This window comes from Lepisma saccharinum, chromosome 1 (assembly GCF_977018435.1).
Source record: "Lepisma saccharinum chromosome 1, izLepSacc3.1, whole genome shotgun sequence".
Taxonomy (NCBI): Eukaryota; Metazoa; Arthropoda; class Insecta; order Zygentoma; family Lepismatidae; genus Lepisma; species Lepisma saccharinum.
Window position 1 is genome coordinate 27,996,629 of NC_139229.1, and position 17,306 is coordinate 28,013,934.

General features: G+C 36.1%; 1 protein-coding gene across 1 annotated transcript in view; it reads left to right on the forward strand.

Annotated features, from left to right (window-relative positions):
• LOC146001485 (23 kDa integral membrane protein-like) overlaps positions 1-17,306 on the forward strand; it is a 47,856-nt gene that overhangs the window by 22,735 nt on the left and 7,815 nt on the right. The window contains exons 2-3 of the mRNA XM_083138898.1: positions 12,092-12,280; positions 16,282-16,452. Coding sequence (XP_082995024.1) covers positions 12,092-12,280; positions 16,282-16,452 — 360 coding nt within the window. The remainder of the gene's footprint in view (positions 1-12,091; positions 12,281-16,281; positions 16,453-17,306) is intronic.

Below are 17,306 nucleotides of genomic sequence, written 5' to 3' on the forward strand. Positions count from 1 at the left end.
ATTTATGAAAAGATTAAAGATGATAGTAAAGGAGTTGCAATTATGATTCATGAAAGCATTCCATTTGAACCTATATCTTTTGATTATACATTGTCTATATACGACACATACAAAATTGAAGTCGTAGGAATTAAAATAGCTTTTATGAATCAAAAAGTTAGTATTATATCTATATATATTCCTACAGGTGCAGAGTCACAGAAATTAACGACAAATACATTATCGCAAATGTTTCAATGCATAGAAAAGCCTTTTATTATAGCAGGGGATTTCAATTGCCATCACACAATATGGGGAGATCAGGATGAAGATAAGTTGGGGAAAGTGTTAGTAGAATGTATGGATTTGTACAACTTTACTGTAATTAATGACGGGTCTGCTACGTATATAGGAAGATTAGGTACTCGGCCAACAGCTATAGATTTAACGTTAATGTCAGATGATATATGTGGTCAATTTCAGTGGGAAACAGACAGTGATCAAAGAACCAGTGACCATTATCCATGTTTCTTTTATACTGATACTAATTCAGTGAGATCTTTCACTATTCCGCTCAGAAAATGGAAAGTTAACGAAGCTGATTGGAATAAATATTCTAAATTACTTACAATCTTATTTAAAAATACAGATTTAAATAATATTGATAAGAGTACATATGATTATTTTGTAGATTCTGTTAGTATTGTTATGGACAGATCATGTACAAGGGCAAAAGAGGAAGTTGTAAAAAAGTATCCAATAGTACACTGGTGGAATAAAGATTGCCAAAATTTTAAAATACAGAGAATTGAAGCTACTAAAGTTTATAAAACAATTCCAAATCAGGAAACTTGGATTAATTATAAGAAAGCAATAGCGCAGGCCAAGAAATGTTATATCAGCGCAAAGAGACAATCGTGGGCAAAGTATTGTGAAGACATAAATAACAAAGAGAGTATCAGTACCGTGTGGGCTAAATTTAAATCAATCCGCAAACCACATACCCCTCGATTAATACCACTCAAAGAAACCTGGAAAGATGAATTTATTATGAAGGTAACATGTAATAATAAACAAGAACCTGCAGATGCCCCTGATGAAATTTTCTCTTTCAGTCCTAAAGATAGACATTCACAAGGATTATATACCAATATCATGATCGATGAAATAAGAGATATAATAATAAGAGCCAAGGACACAACTCCAGGAAAAGATGGAATAACATACTCGATGATTCAAAACTTGCCGGAATGTGGTATAGTATATCTTTGTAACATCTACAACTATATAATGAATTCAGGAAATGTACCGCAATCGTGGTACACTCAAATGATTTTACCAATATTGAAACCTGGCAAAAGTCCACATAAAGGAGAATCTTATAGACCGATAGCTTTGTCTTCAGTACTGGGGAAAATTTTTGAAAAATTAATTCTAAAGAGAATAAGTTGGCATATAGAGGGACAGGAATTATTTTCAAGGCTTCAAGTTGGATTTAGGAAGGGAATGGGGTGTACAGATGCCTTGGCAATGTTATCATCAAAAATTTATGATACAATGAAAAGGAAAAGTAGTCTTATTGCTGCTTTCTTAGATATTAAAGGGGCATATGATAATGTAAATATAAATAAATTATTAAACATTCTACAAAATCTGAAAATACCTTATATGCATCTAAAAATAATTTGGAATCTATTAAAAAATCGTTGTTTATATTTTTACTTTCACAATAAAGTTGAGGGTCCTAGATGGATAAGAAGAGGACTTCCACAGGGAAGCCCTTTAAGTCCTTTACTTTTTAATATATATTTAATGGATGTTCAAAGAATATGTCCTGAGCCATTTGGATTTATACAATATGCAGATGATTTATGTATATATGAGAGTGTCAAGCAAGTAGATAAAGGAGTCACCAACATGGATGCGAAAATAATAGAGATAAAGAAATTTCTTGAGAATAGGTCTATGAATATATCGTCAGAAAAATCAAAGTTGATTATATTTAGTAAAAAAGGAGCTCCGAAAAATGTGAATCAATATACAAAAAAGTTACACATTCCCATAGAAAATTCAGTGAAATATTTAGGTGTTATATTTGATAGTAAATTAACATGGAAAGCTCATGTAAAAATGTTAGTGAAAAAGGCAGAAGTAATTTACAATGTATTTCGTTCTATGGCTACAACAAAATGGGGAAGTCATCCTAGTACCATGATGAATTTTTACAAAAACTATTACAAACCAACAATAGAATACGGGATTATAGTCTTTAATACAATTTCGGAACGTGTATTTCGACCTTTGGAAGTAATGCAGAGGAAAGTTCTTCGAAAGTGTCTAGGACTGATGAAGAGTACTCCCAATGTTGCTGTATACATGGAAGCATGCGAATGGAACTTAAGTTATAGGAAAAGAGAAATGTCTATTAAATATCTGTTGAAAACAATGTCAGAAGTTAATCATCCGTTTAACGACATTCTATTCGACTTGGTTGAATTATATGATACAGGCAAAATTAATAACTGCGAAGATATAGGATGGGTGCAATTATATAATGAGTACTATGAGGATCATCAAAAATTATTGAAAGTAAGGAGTAAGCCCATATATACTCTAGATTTTCCTGTTTGTGAATATAGAGATATTTATTTTCCTGAACAATATACAAAATATGATTACATGGAAAGATGGAAAGATTATTACTTTATATATACAGACGGTTCAAAAAGTAGTCAAAATGTAGGATGTGCTGTTTATGATGTACAGAAGAAGGAATCAATTATGGTACATTTACCGGAAGATTTTTCCATTTTTACAGCTGAAGCTTATGCAATTTACCAAGCACTAATTTATACATATAAATTGCAAGAAAAAAATATATTAATATTAACGGATTCCAAAAGTGTATTATATTCAATAAAGTCCAATTATGATTTATTATTTAAATGCTCCCCATACATTATAAACTGTGTAAAAACTTTACAAAATTTAAGGAGCAGGGGAAAGATAATTCATTTAACCTGGGTTAAAGCACATTGTCAAAATTTAGGAAATGATATGGCAGATTTGTATGCAAAACAAGCTAGGGTAATTCAACCTGTACTGGAGCTGAAAACCTGGTACACAGACCTTCTACCGAGGGTGAAGAAAAAGTTGAAGGAAAACTGGACGGAATGGTGCAAAGGTGAATTTCAAAATGCAGGCAGCTTTTATCAGAGGATAGCTAATTTTAATAGAATGAGGCCTTGGTTTACAAAAGTTCAAGGTTCACGGAATGTGATAGTATTACTAAATCGTATTAGGTCAGGACATACAACTACTAAAAGTCATTTACAAAAGATCCGGATTCTACAAAACCCAAACTGTATATGTGGCAACAAGGAAGATATACACCATATCCTATTTGAGTGTAATAGATACACACAAGAAAGAGAGACATTCTATAAAACTCTTATAAACTGTGAAATTCCTTTTCCTCAGTGTTTGGAATCTTTGATTTGTGAACCTAACCTTACAGTTGGATATATATTGTTATCTTTTTTTAGAAAATGTGGCTTAACTATTTAATAGAAAAAAAAATTGTTCATAGTATCTTTTAATAATAATGTACTAAAAAATGTAAGTTTATGTACAGTACATATGTATATAGATATGGGAAAAACTGCTTAGCGGTAATCCCAAGTAAAATGTAAATAAATAAATAAAATGCTGAGTTAGGATATTGCCTTTCGGTTAACGTTTCCTTGTGCATGATTGACTGCTGAAAACCTGTTGCAGAACATCTGCACAATTACGTCATCACGTCCAGCATTCGTGTCAGGACGTTATTGACAAGAAACAGCACTAATGCCCAAGGACCTTTGCATGGATTCCAAAATCAAGTTCTCTATCTATAGTTTAGTTCTGCACTTTGGAGGGAAAGGATCATGTAGTTGTCATCATGCCGAAATTTAGTGTGCCATTAAGTGGTAAGTTACACGGTTACGTGCGTGAATTTGGTGAAAATTGAAATGCTCTTCCCAATGTAGATTTTAACATTTTGCCAGAAATTATAGATAAAAGTAAGCGACTTCAAAATGTGCCTTTTTTTCGGTTTATTTTGCCTTTTTTTCATTTTTAGTGCCTATTTTCCACATTATAAATGCCTTTTTGCCTGCCTATTTTAACGAAAATAAATGCCTGAACTTCCGGGCTCTAGTTATGTCGTACTCTTGTTGAGAGAGACCTCTTTCGAAGTGCTTTGTGTGCAATGGCAGATAAGTTAGTTCACTTTTGAGTATATTCCTTCCGTTAATTTGAAATATACTGATTTTTGTAGGCTTACTTTCAAACTTTATTGGCTTACATTTATATTTTTCACACGTGAAGTAAATATCAATTCAAGGATGATTATAAAACTAGAAAGGCTATGGTCATAATCATAATAGGTGTTTCAGACCACGTCCAGTATTACACAATATGTTCTGTGAAAGTTTAGTTATAGTATTATTTTTAATGTAATATACGTACTTTGCCACCAGAGGCGTAGCAAGGCGTGGGCTAAGTGGATAACCACCCGGGATCTCACGTCTGAAGGGGCTTCGCATCCCATGGGGATTAAACGAAAAAATGTAATTTAATAAATCAGATGAAGGACGTATTTAGGGGGGTCCAGGGGTCCGGACCCCCCAAAGATTTATCAAGTACTAAAATTAAATAATGAAAAATACATTATTTTAGCCTTTGTTGTTTAATTTCCTCTGAATTCATTGGAAGACAAGGATTATATTGGGATCATACGGCTTTAAAGGACAGGAAGAACGTATTTAGGGGGTCCGGACCTCTCCCCCACCCGAAAGACTTATTAAGTACGAAAATTAAATGAAAATATACTCGTTTAGCATTTGTTGTATAATTTCCTCTGAACTTATTGGAAGACAAGGATTATATAGAGATTATACAGTTTTGAAAGACAGGAAGGACGTATTTAGGGGGTCCAGGGGTGCGGACCCCCACCCAAAAGACTTACGAAATAGCTACTAAAATTAAGTAATGAAAATATTAGCATCTGTTGCATAATCGATGGTTATTCATTTCCTTTGAACTTTTTAGAAGGCAAGGATTATATTGGGATCATACGGCTTTGAATGACATTACAAAGACGATTTATGTACTCTACTACTCAATATGCATAAAATATTAATCAGAAACTTACTTTTCTCCAACTGCATGTAACAACATTTTTGTTATTCGATAAATATTCAATTATTCATCTATTTGACATTAATTTCATTACCAGGGCACTTGTTTTTATGTAAATTATGCCGATCTTAACTACGTAATGAATATGCGCTGTTATATCTCTATTCAAATACAGTCTTTTTACCTATTTGTGTAATAATATAATATTAATTTATGTATTGTATTTAGTATTAATTTTATTTAATATAATTATTTTAATTTATTATTTTTATTTATATTTATTATTATTATTCCTGAGACACTTGGTCCGGACCCGCCCCGAAACATATTTCTAGATACGTGCCTGACAGCTGTCTGATTTTCAAAAGCAACGCCGCTATAAATAAGCTTTGAGAATTTCTCGTTGTCTGGTCTCGTATATGTGATTGTGGTTCGTGTTATGCAAAGAGTTTATATACGCTCTTTGGTGTTATGTTTCAATTAAACTCAGATCAAATTTAGAAGTCGTGTTTGAAGCACTCACCCGATACACAAAGAAGTTTGATTTATTTTTGATATGTTCGATCTGATAAAATTTACCAAAGAAACACGTTTAAAACATTCAATAGATTTGAAAATTCTTTTGTCGTTCGTGATGATTGTGATGTTGACTATTATGGACTATTTGAAGAATTACAAGTTCTTGTTGTGGTAGTTCCTTCAAATGTATCGATATGAAAGAAGTGTTTACATGCCTATATTGTGCGGCGAAAACTTTGGTGATGTGTTTCCAAATATTTGTATTTTCTAAGAATCATTTTGACTGCATCCGCTGAAAGGAGCTTTTACAGGTTGTAATAAATAAGAATCTAACTCCGAGCGACCATATCACAAGAACGATTATCGTGATCTGGCAACAGAGCACGATATGGCGTGGACTCTGAACTATTCAGAAGTCGTGAGAGAATTCAACTCCGGGGAAGTGGGAAATCATTAGATATCTTTTTAATCTGTGGTTTTTTTATTATTATTATTATTTAAATGTGATAAATACTTTTGCTGATGTGTTTGAAAATTTTGTTTCGTTTCACATTCAGATTACAAATTTGAAGAACGGATGGGGGCTTCACATTCTGATCTCACCCATGGTCTCGTTGTATGGTGCTTCACCAATATATACCACTACGACAAACCCCCAGTCGTTGTAGGTTTCCATACGCAGGTTACTGTAATGGCCACTTAAAGTTGTAGGGGTTGAGGGGGTAGAGGAGCAACTACCTTAAAAGGTAAAAAAAAAGGTAAAGTGCTCCCCTGTGCATAGCACCACGTCATGAAGGCGTATAGGGGGTGTGGGGGTAACGCCCCACACTTTCTTGATCCGGTCGTGAGTGGGGTGATGTGATCAGCATCACGCCCCTGACCGCCTTTAACTCCCAGGGATTCCCCCAGGTACCCATTTATTCGACGCTACCTTGTTGTTGTTAATTGTATACACTGACGATGCCAGGAGGGAGGGGCTTTCGTCCCCGTCAACGATTATATACAATCTTCTCAAAGGTTAAGTGATAAGGTTTACGTAACACGTGCAGTTCCTCGCGTTGTGGAAAATTGCTTTAAGTAGGCTTGTTTGCAGACATATCTATCATATGCATTATATACCCACGGAAGAAAAAATGTAAAATAGCAAGCTTGTGTGTTATTTGTGTAGAAATAACAAATAGGCTCTTTTATAATCACACAAAATCGGGCGTATTGAATATTTTTGCAACTTGTAGAATTCAAATATGTCTAGATAGTAGCATTTGTAGGACACTTATCAGAAATGTGTCGTCAATTCTCTCTCTCTCTTTTAGTGAAGCACTAAAATATACAGGAGATTCTTGCAATTACTGTATGACAATACCAACATGTCGGTGCGGAGAGACGAAAAATTAGAAGTTTCATGCCTAGCAAGAGAACGACAGTGCTAAGGATGTGTATTGAATACACGTATGACTGAATGCCAAAACTGGGGGCAAGGACAGTTTGTTTTCTCTTGGTTCTTGGTAGTCAAGGCTTAGCATTACGAAGCCATAGGGAGGGGACTGCCCCATTAGCCCCAATCGCCGCCACTGCATTTTTGAGAAGTAACCTAAACATGTTTCGATTTTAGTTGAGCTGTTTGTTTTAGGATGTAGTGTTAAAACATTATAAGAGGGGCGTAAGTAACACCCCTGCAACACGGGCTTCGGGGGCGCAGTAAGACTGATAAATTAACCCATAGTTCACAAAATTTTCATTTTGGGGTTAAAATATATTTTCAACCGAACATAATATATTTTTATGCCCCTACAATTGCAAACAGAAAATGTTAATCACTAGAAAAGTAGAAACTGAATTACCAGATTAGAAGAAAACCTTCATTAGCTGAATAGTTCAAGTCATTGAATACGTTCTCGAAAGGTAGACGACAGGCAAGGCAAGAAAATGTGCTTTTCTATCGTGCTTCAGATATTCTACTAAATGAAGTAAATAACAGATTTCAGAGTATGAAAGAAATGAAACAAAGCTTCACCTTTTAAAGCCCTAACGTAACACACTGACAGACAATTAGTGGAATTCGCTACTAATTTATGGAAGAAATATGAAGAAAATGTATCTTGCACTGTATATACAGAAATCGTTTGTTTTCGGAATGTAGTGTCAACTGAAATCAAAAGAAAAAACATGTCAAACATCAGCGAAGTTGCAGAATTTATCTTGGTAGGAAACAAAATTCTGGGTAGTAGCAGCAGTCCTGACGCATGCACCGTTTGTACGCTGTACTTGACCCCTTACCTGTAATGTCACCACCACCTGAGGGGTCGTTTTCCAAGCTAAAATTGATCAAAAATTGCTTGAGAAGCACAATGACAAGAGTAAGATTGAGTGGACTGGCGCTGTTAAGCATAGAAACTGATGGGGCTCGAAAACTGGACTTGACCAAACTAGCACGAGAATTTGCTTCCATCAAAAAACGCAGAGGACTGGTAATGGGCATTTAACAATATTGCATTTTTTTGTAGTAACAGTGTATTTTCATATGTAAATATAACATAATTGTTTACAGTTTGTCTGATGTGTGAACCTTTCGTATCAGTTTTTACATTCATTCAAATTACATGTATGTATTTTCAAATATGTATATACCAGTGGCGGTCCCTCCATGGAACAGAGGGAACAGGCTGTTCCCTCCTACTTATCGCCCATTGAAGCTATTTTAATTATCTATATTAACATAATAAGAACACTTCTTTCTCCCGAAATCAACACGCCGAAGAAAACTTTCACCGTGACTGGACGTTTGTTTACTTCACCCACCCTCGTCGTTCCACCCTCTACAAAAACAGTGCCTGACGCCGAGTATTTCCGACCAGGCGCGAAGGTAAACGAACCTCGTGGTCCCACCACGGAAGCTGAACTCTTTAGCTGTTCCCTACGAGACACAGCGAATTCGTTTTCCTTCGAGTTTTTGCTATGTGCTAAAGTTTAATTGCGTCGTAGTGATAGTTTTGAGGGTAGTAAGTCTATAGTTTCCTAATCTCATTGCAAAATTGCGTCTGACATTCATAACGAACTGGAAAAATCTTCTACAGTTAATCGTCTGCTAAATGCCTTGGCTAAATGCTGCGAAATAGCTTCCGAGGGAACAGCTCGCATCCACCTGTTCCAACAGCCCCAAGACCAGGCGCACGCAGAGGCAGGACAAGAAAGCGATTGTTGCGAGCGTAGGGTTGAGAATGTTGTATGATTGACCGGCTGAAGACGAAAGCTTTTAGTTCATTGAACTTTACAGAAAAGACAGCAAACTAAGACCTACCCTAACCGAATTAAAAACAAAAACGAAATCGTACACAAGGCATTTTATACAAAGTTACTACAACTCTGTAAAATGATTAACTGGATACTCTTCCAGTGGCAAATTATTGTTGTCCTTGTTTGTTCACGAGAAGGGAGTTTGGAACAGTTCGGGTTTTGTCACAATTTCTACAAATCTAGCGGACGTCATGAAAAAACTAGGCCATCTGAATGCCATTATTGCATTGAGGACGTTTGAATTACAAGAATGCTCAACTCTACAAAAAAATCAACTTAATCTACAAATAGAGAGATGAAACAGGTTTCGACAAAACATTTTTTTTCTGATCACTCATAAATTGCTTTTATTATTATTTTCTTTGTTGCGCATCAACAATTTTGTTTTTAATGTTATTTTTACATTATAGTATCATATATGCTTTAACATTGTTATTGTCCAAATTTTAACGTGCTTCATGTATGTTACTTCTGACAATTTGTAACATATGTATCGTATGTTTATTTGGTCAGGAGGAGTGCCAACTGGGGGATTATGGCGCAGGTTGCGCTATCTAGATTTTTTGGGGGGTTCCCTTCAAATAATATAAAATTCAACATTTATATCTTTTTCCAAAATATATGTAAAAATTTTACACCTTAAATGCACCATATTTAATCCATTAGATGAAGAAAAGAAAGTGTTTAAGGGTATTATCGAAGGGGGGGGGGGGGAGAAATATCCAACTGTTACATATTAGGCCTTAATTGACACGGGGTTCTGGGGGGATTGTGAATTAAACTTTGGGAAGAACAGTATCCAACTCTAGGTCTTAGATTATTGCGGGTATTTTAGTTAGAGGGGAATTGAGCCTTAAATTGAGGGCAATTATACAATTATTGTGTATTACTATTGTCTTAGACAGACTATTCGAGATTAAAATTACCACCTGAGCGCTAGTGTCGCTTCCAATATGGCAGCTCTAAGTAGGATAAATCTTTGTTTACATTCAGCAGTAGTACAAAATAGCAGCGTGTTGTCATGACTGGTATGGTAGAAAACGTTTCAATTACGCATTATTTTTAAATATTGGGAATGCGATGTGAATTCCAGGTACTCTAACAAACGTGAAGCTGTACTGAGAACGAAGCATTTAATAATGATAGGCGAAAATAACACGGAAAATGCAGACCAAACTATGTATACGCACTGGTTATCCAAAGCAGTGCTGTATCATCTGCACGTCATGTTGTAACTGGGGTTCTCGGAAATTATTTGAAAATAAAGGAATTGAAATTGACCTGTACTTGAAAAGCTGGGACAGGAGAAAATTGCGAACATATCGTTGTAGTTCTTTCTCGAAAGAGAAAGGCTGGTTTAATAATAATATTCACGATTTCATGACCAGGCTATACTCACTGAAAAATGACATCATACTGAATGAAACAATAACATTAACATGTCCACTTTTTTTTTCTGGTTACATTTGACATTAATTAATTCTCAAACTATTTTCATCTTCTCTCTTAATCGATTTGCACCTGTCCCAAATTTCACACATACGTAATACCGGTAATACATGGACGCATTGGGTAAGACGCTTCATGATTTTTCGAAAAAAAAGCTTTATTTATAAAGTACAATTTAAAACTTTACTCTCATGGTAATATATATTTATCTCTCGAAAAATAAAGTAAGCAGACTCGTGCATTCTTCGTAATTTCCTTGCCGGATTGCAGTGTTATATCCCCCATACTAATCTTCTGTCAATTACGTTTTCCCTGATTTATTAACAAATTTCATTTTGTTGATTGCACGAGGTGGAAACACATGAAAACTTTTAATTTGTTTTGACCCGTAAAACGATTTAGAGCAAAAAAAAAACCTGAACAGTAGACCTTACTCCCTCGCATATTCCCCATGCTTTAATCGACTTCAACACAACGTATCCTACTTAGAATACTTCCTGAAAATCCCACCAGATGACATATCGGTTAATTTTAGTCGCGGAAATTCTGGTGTTGAGACTGAGAAATAATTTTTTGGAGGAGGCATAATCCAATCTTCAATATCAACAGTAAGTCTAAACTTGGCATGGAAACTTTGGTGAAATCTCAGATTGTCAAGAGATTTCTGTAGTGTTTGGTTTTGGTTTGAGTTGGTGTTTGAAGTCCACTTTATGCACAGTAAGGCTAATCGAGACTGGACCTACAGTTTAAAGTGGAATCCGAACCACTATGTGCCTCCACCGGGTATCGAACCCGGGACCCCTTGATTACAAGGCGACGACGGTACCATAGCGCCATCGGTGAGGCCCCAGATTTCTGTAGTGGAGAGAGAGTTCGAAAATTAAATTTTGGAGACTGTATTAAGCGATATGATATCCACACGTTTTCGACCCCGAACGTGCCAAAGGGGAAGCTTATAAAGACTAAATATCTCGGGATCTTAAGAAAGTATTGACATCCCATTGAATTAATATTCTTGAAAGCCTGGAAAGGAATGGATTTAAAGATTTTCTTGCTCGCTTCGATCGCAATGATATGTTACTAGGATGCATGGCGCTTGAATGAGGTGAATGTGAAGTTTATGTACTATAGCTGCATTACAAGACAAGCTATATTCTCGATTATGATAAACGATTTTAGGGGTGGTCTTGAGTGATGGGCTCCCTGTTTAGGGAGGAGGGGCAGATCAAGTATGGTGTTCAGTAAAGCTAAGAAAGAAGTTACTTTCAGTAGACACGCTGTCGTAATTAAATACGTTGTGGGGATTACGTTATGGTTTAAGGGCACAAATTATATGATTTGGAGGGGATGCGCCATTGGCCTTGAGGGGGCATCCCTGTATTTAGTTCATTTCAATAAGGGTTGAATTTTACTTTGTCTACTGTATTATATTACGACGGGTATGGGAGGGGAGGGGGCAAGTGCAGGTCACCTGTTCCCCTGTCTGATTTAGCACCGCACGCCACTGGTATATACCTAATATAAATGTAGGAGTGAATTAATATTTTAGAAAGGAAATATATATTTTTTCAAAAAAAGAGTTAGTCTTAGTTACGCTACTGCATTATAAGCAATTTTCCACAACTGTAACTGTTCTTTACCTTTACCCTTTGCATTTTTCTTGTTTCAGCTATGTGGCCTAGGCCTTTTAATAGCAGGGTCTGTGATAGAAGCCCAACATGGAGGTTATGGTGAAGTGATTGGTTCAGATATACGAGGACCCCCTATTATCCTTATTGTCATCGGATGCTTTGTTTTCCTCATAGCTAGTCTTGGATGCTTTGGAGCCATTAGAGAGAGTAGACTATTACTCATTTTGGTAAGTGTTTTGTTTTGTATATATATATTTCCTTCTTTTACAACTAATGGAACAAAAAAACATGAGTGAGGAGGTATGGGGTAGTCACATTTAACAGGGTTTAGCCAATATTTTCCATCTGAGGGGTGTGGAGTCGATTTTAGAGGGATATATGAATAAATTTAGGATCAAAATGGCCATACACTGAGCTTTGTGATGAAAGGGGCGGGGATAAATTACTAGCATTTAACATATACCTAAATACCTTCGAAAATGCATATTTGTCTAAAAGTGCATTTATTTGTATCGTTTTTCTTGTTTTATGGGGAGGCATTCACACCCCTTCCAGTGCTATAATTGAACAAATGTTTTCATGTTCTCATCTAACAATTTTATTTTTATAATATGCGCACTGTAGGTGTTTTCTTTAATTGTATCACCCATACCTGTGCATAGTTTACTGCAAAGCCCATGGACCACATTTCTGGATCATTTCTTGACAATGATTCTATACAACAGTAATTTTCTGCTCGAGAGAATCCACTGTATGAGTTTGTATAGCTTCTCTTTTCTGTTATGACTTAGTTCATATTGATCAGTGATCACCGATAAATGCTCTCATTGAGGTATTTAAAATATCTGAATTACCTGTCCAAGATTCAAACCTAGAACCCTGGCCTTGTAGTACATTACACAAATCACACCACCATGTAAGCTCCCTTTGTGTTGAAATATTAGTTTTATGTCCCTGATAATATGCAATTGTGGATGAACAAACACTTGCAAGAAGCTCCAGTGCCCTGATCATTATTTGAAGGCAGGTCCCTTGCAGAGTATTATGCTAATCATACCTTGGAGGAGTGGCACCCATGGTGTATTTTCTGACAATTTTGGCTAATCACAACACTGAAGATGAATAGTGATTAGATGAAATTGATGAAGGGACACTTGCATAGAAACACCCACCCCATGCCCATGCAAGGACTGGAGGACTCAAACTTGATACCATCACAAAGTCCAGTCATGAACTCAGCCACCAAGGTGGCCTTAATATGGTTTGAATTCATTCGAAGACAAAATTGATTTTTTCTCCCAGCTACTCCTTAGTCTCTTCAGTCTGGGTAGGACTTCATATCTATCGACAAACTGTTTTAAAAACTGTTAAGGGTACCTGTTTTCTGCTGCTTATGCTCAAGAATGTGTTAACTCATTCAGACTGGTGGATGTTTGATTTGATTTGAAATGATTTATTTTACTTCGCTTTTTGTGCCACTTTTGGCTAATTTGCGAAGATGGGAATGAGGGACAATATGATGAAATTGATGAATGGACACTCAGAAACATCCATGCCCATGCCAGGATTCGAACCCGGGACCCCTAGCATCGAAGTGCATTGTGCTAACCACTCTGCCACAGGGGCCGGCAGACTGGTGGATGTCTGGTGGTATCTAAAGATTCAGTTGTGTGTGGCAGAAGCTAAATTTGATATGTATAGCACACCCAAATGTAGTTCTAGTAATTTTCTGAATACTTTGGGTAAATTACTGTAGTTTATAATATTGCTTCGGCGTGATTCAAATGTCGAATTGCACATATGGTGGAAAGTTGGAAACACATCATCCGGACCACAAGCTTTGGTCTACGGAAGTCACATATGCTATGTCGCAACCTCAATAGATGTGCTATTCAGCCTGTCAGCAAGGACGTATTTAGGGGGGTTCGGAACCCCCATCCCCGAGAGGTTTACCAAGTACTAAAATTACATAATGGAAATATACTTGTTTAGCATTTGTTGCATAATCGATCATTATTAATTTCCTCTGAACCTATTGGAAGGCAAGAATTATATTGGGATCATATGACATTGAAGGACAATACCAAAGATTTATGCTTGTACACTACTATTTATGATAACATGCATAAAATATTCATCAGGAACTTTTCGCTAACTGGATCTAACATTCTTTCTTTGGTATTCAATAAGTATTAAATTCTTCATATGTTTGACATTATTTTCTTTGCCAGGATATACTTGTTTTCATGCAAATTATGCCAATTTTAACTACAGGTAAGATAGATAATGATTACTTACTCTGGTATATTTCTATTCTTATACAGTCTTGTTTCTATTCGTGTAACTATAACAATATTAAGTATACATTTAAATTAGTATTTATTTAAATATAATTATTTTAATTTAAATATTATTATTTTTTCACTATTATTATTCCCGAGACACTTGCTTCGGACACCCCAAATATATTTCTAGATATGTGCCTGCCTGTCAGTAGGTGTAACATTGCGCTACGACACCAGGGGTCCCGAATTCGAATCATGAGCTGGGCATGGGTATTTATGAGTGTCCATTCGTCAATTTCATCACATCATCACTCATCCCCATCTTCGTAAATTAGCCAAAAGTGGCAGAAATATCAAAGTAAAATAAACCAAATCAATCAATCAATAGTCAGTAGGTGTAACGCTGTCGAACAGGAATGTGTCAAAGTTAACCATAGAGAACATACAACTGCAAATGCTTTTTACTTACAAGTATAAGCTGGGGCATGTCTAATGAATGCATTATACACCAATGGTATGTATGGCGATACAACACTGGGAATTGAGTTCCATAGTCACAGTCCAACAGCAGTTTCAGATGAGCTCCTGGAGAATACTATCATAGCTGACCCACAGCAATGTGTTCATGCTATTGCAGACAAGCTACGTATACATCATACCACTGCTGTTCAATGCCTCAGTGCCATCGGTAATATGAAAAAGTTAGGCCATTGGTGTCACATGAATTGGCACCAGTCAACAAACATGTCCTTTGGAAGTGTGCAGCTTTCTTAGACATAGGAATAAAGAGAAGGATTTCTGCATCTGATTGTCACGTCTGATGAAAAAATGCATATGGCATGACAATAGGAAATAATCAGTCAGTGGGTGGATAGTGATCAATGTCAGGGTGCTGTCAAAAGACAGCACCAAAAGTTTGCAACTTCTGTGGTGGTCTGCTGTTGGACAAATTCATCCACCTTCGACTGTCTGGGCGAGCTTAGCACTAGGGATAGTTACAATCCTGAAATGTATGTTAACTTGTCCATAGGTATCCAGCAGATAAAGTGTTCTCAAGTTGCATGACACTGTCTGTCCACACATTGCATAAAAGACTGTGCAGGTCCTCAGTGGCCCCACCATCTTCCCCAGTTTTATCTCCCACTGATTGCCATCTCTTTCACCATCTTGAGTGCTTCTTGGCAAAGAAAAATTTGCAAAATTGACAACTTCTTCACATCACATAGTCCCAACTTCATGGAATCAAGTCAGCAGAGCGATGGCAAAAGTGTTGATTGATTCATTAATTTGGCTCTTCTTACTTCGCTTTACTGCCACTTTTGGTTAATGGTAAAGATGAGTGATGATATGATGAAATTGATGAACGGAAACTGACAAAGAACATCCATGCCCTGGTCGGGATTCAAATGTGGAATTGGCTGCCTGCCATACATTTCATTCACACCAATCCAATAGTAGGCATTTTTTTAATTAAAGGGTCGTCCAAGTTTATGAGAGAACCTCAAGTCTAATCCCTTCCCCCCACACATCATTGGCTAGCTGTTGGTGTTAGCATCCCTGGTTCCACTGATTTTTAAAATGTATTATGGTCCCAGACTGGAGTCCTGGCATGACCTCTCAAAGCCTAAAGTTTATTTATATCCGTTTTGCAGTTTGCCATGCTACCTTGAGATAACTGTCTACAGTACTTGTTCTAATTATCCACTGTCATAATTTGTGCAAATTACAAATGACCCACCATCGTCACGAAATTGGGGAACTATGACTGAGTAGCGTAACCCCGTAACCGGTTGGGTGATCGCTCACCTCTGCTAATGCATGTGAGAGTGAGACCAGCAGTCAGGAGGTTGTTGCACCATGGATTATTATTATCTTTTAAACTGTTACTCTTTAAAAGTTGAGCCATCCAGTGTCAAAAATAAACATGCCTTCTTTCTTTGTAGTTTTCAGGGAGTCTTATCATCATCTTTATCCTACAATTGGCAGCTGGAATTACTGCACTAGTTGCTTCAGATGATATTCGAAAAGGTCTAAAAGATGCTCTGTACAGTATAAAGGATCGTTACAGCACGGACAGTACAGCACAAGAATTCTGGGACACCATACAGTCTGAGGTATTTTCCATTTATTATTTTTTAAATAATTTTGGGAAAATTCACTCCCTTCCCATTGTACATTCCCTGCTGATTTTACATTTCCGTATTTGTTTCCTGTGTTTAATATTTACAGAAGGGGTTTGTGGAACTTCTTTATATTGTATTGTTCTTTGTTTGTAGCATTTCTCCATTTCTTCATGCCTTCTGCTAATGTCATCATTTCTTTGTAGCTTTCGCAATTCACATCTTGAGTAATTTATTTGATATACTCCATCTTGGGTTTATACAGGTGTTTTCCCCCTTCTTTTCTCCTTCAGTTGCAGTTTTCATTATTCCTTCATATCTCAGGATCACGGCTGTATTTATAGGGAAATAATAGGAGGTCAACTTTCAGTAGTCTTAGGATAGTAAAATTTAAATACCTGTAATGTTAGTAACAACTGTTGATTATCTTTAAACACTTTTGAATCAATTTCATAATCTCACTGTATGTATATTTAACATTTACAATATTATTTTTCATTAACTACATTTAGATTTTTATTTTTCAAATTATATATCAAAATATATCTATAAACTTTGTTTTAAAATATACACGAGTAATGGACATTTTAGTTTATTTTTAACATAATTCATGCTGATACAGTTATTCTGAATATATGAATAAAATAAAATTATTATACATGAAGAATATACGAATCCATCTCAATGTTATCCCTCCATCTACGCCTTGGCCTTCCTACTGGTCTCTCACCATCAAGTTTCCCTACAAGAATCCTGTAAACTCTTTTCTTCTCCCATTCATGCCACATGACCTGCCCACCTAAGTTTTTCTTGATTTAATTATTCTAGTAATTTTTGGATATGAATAC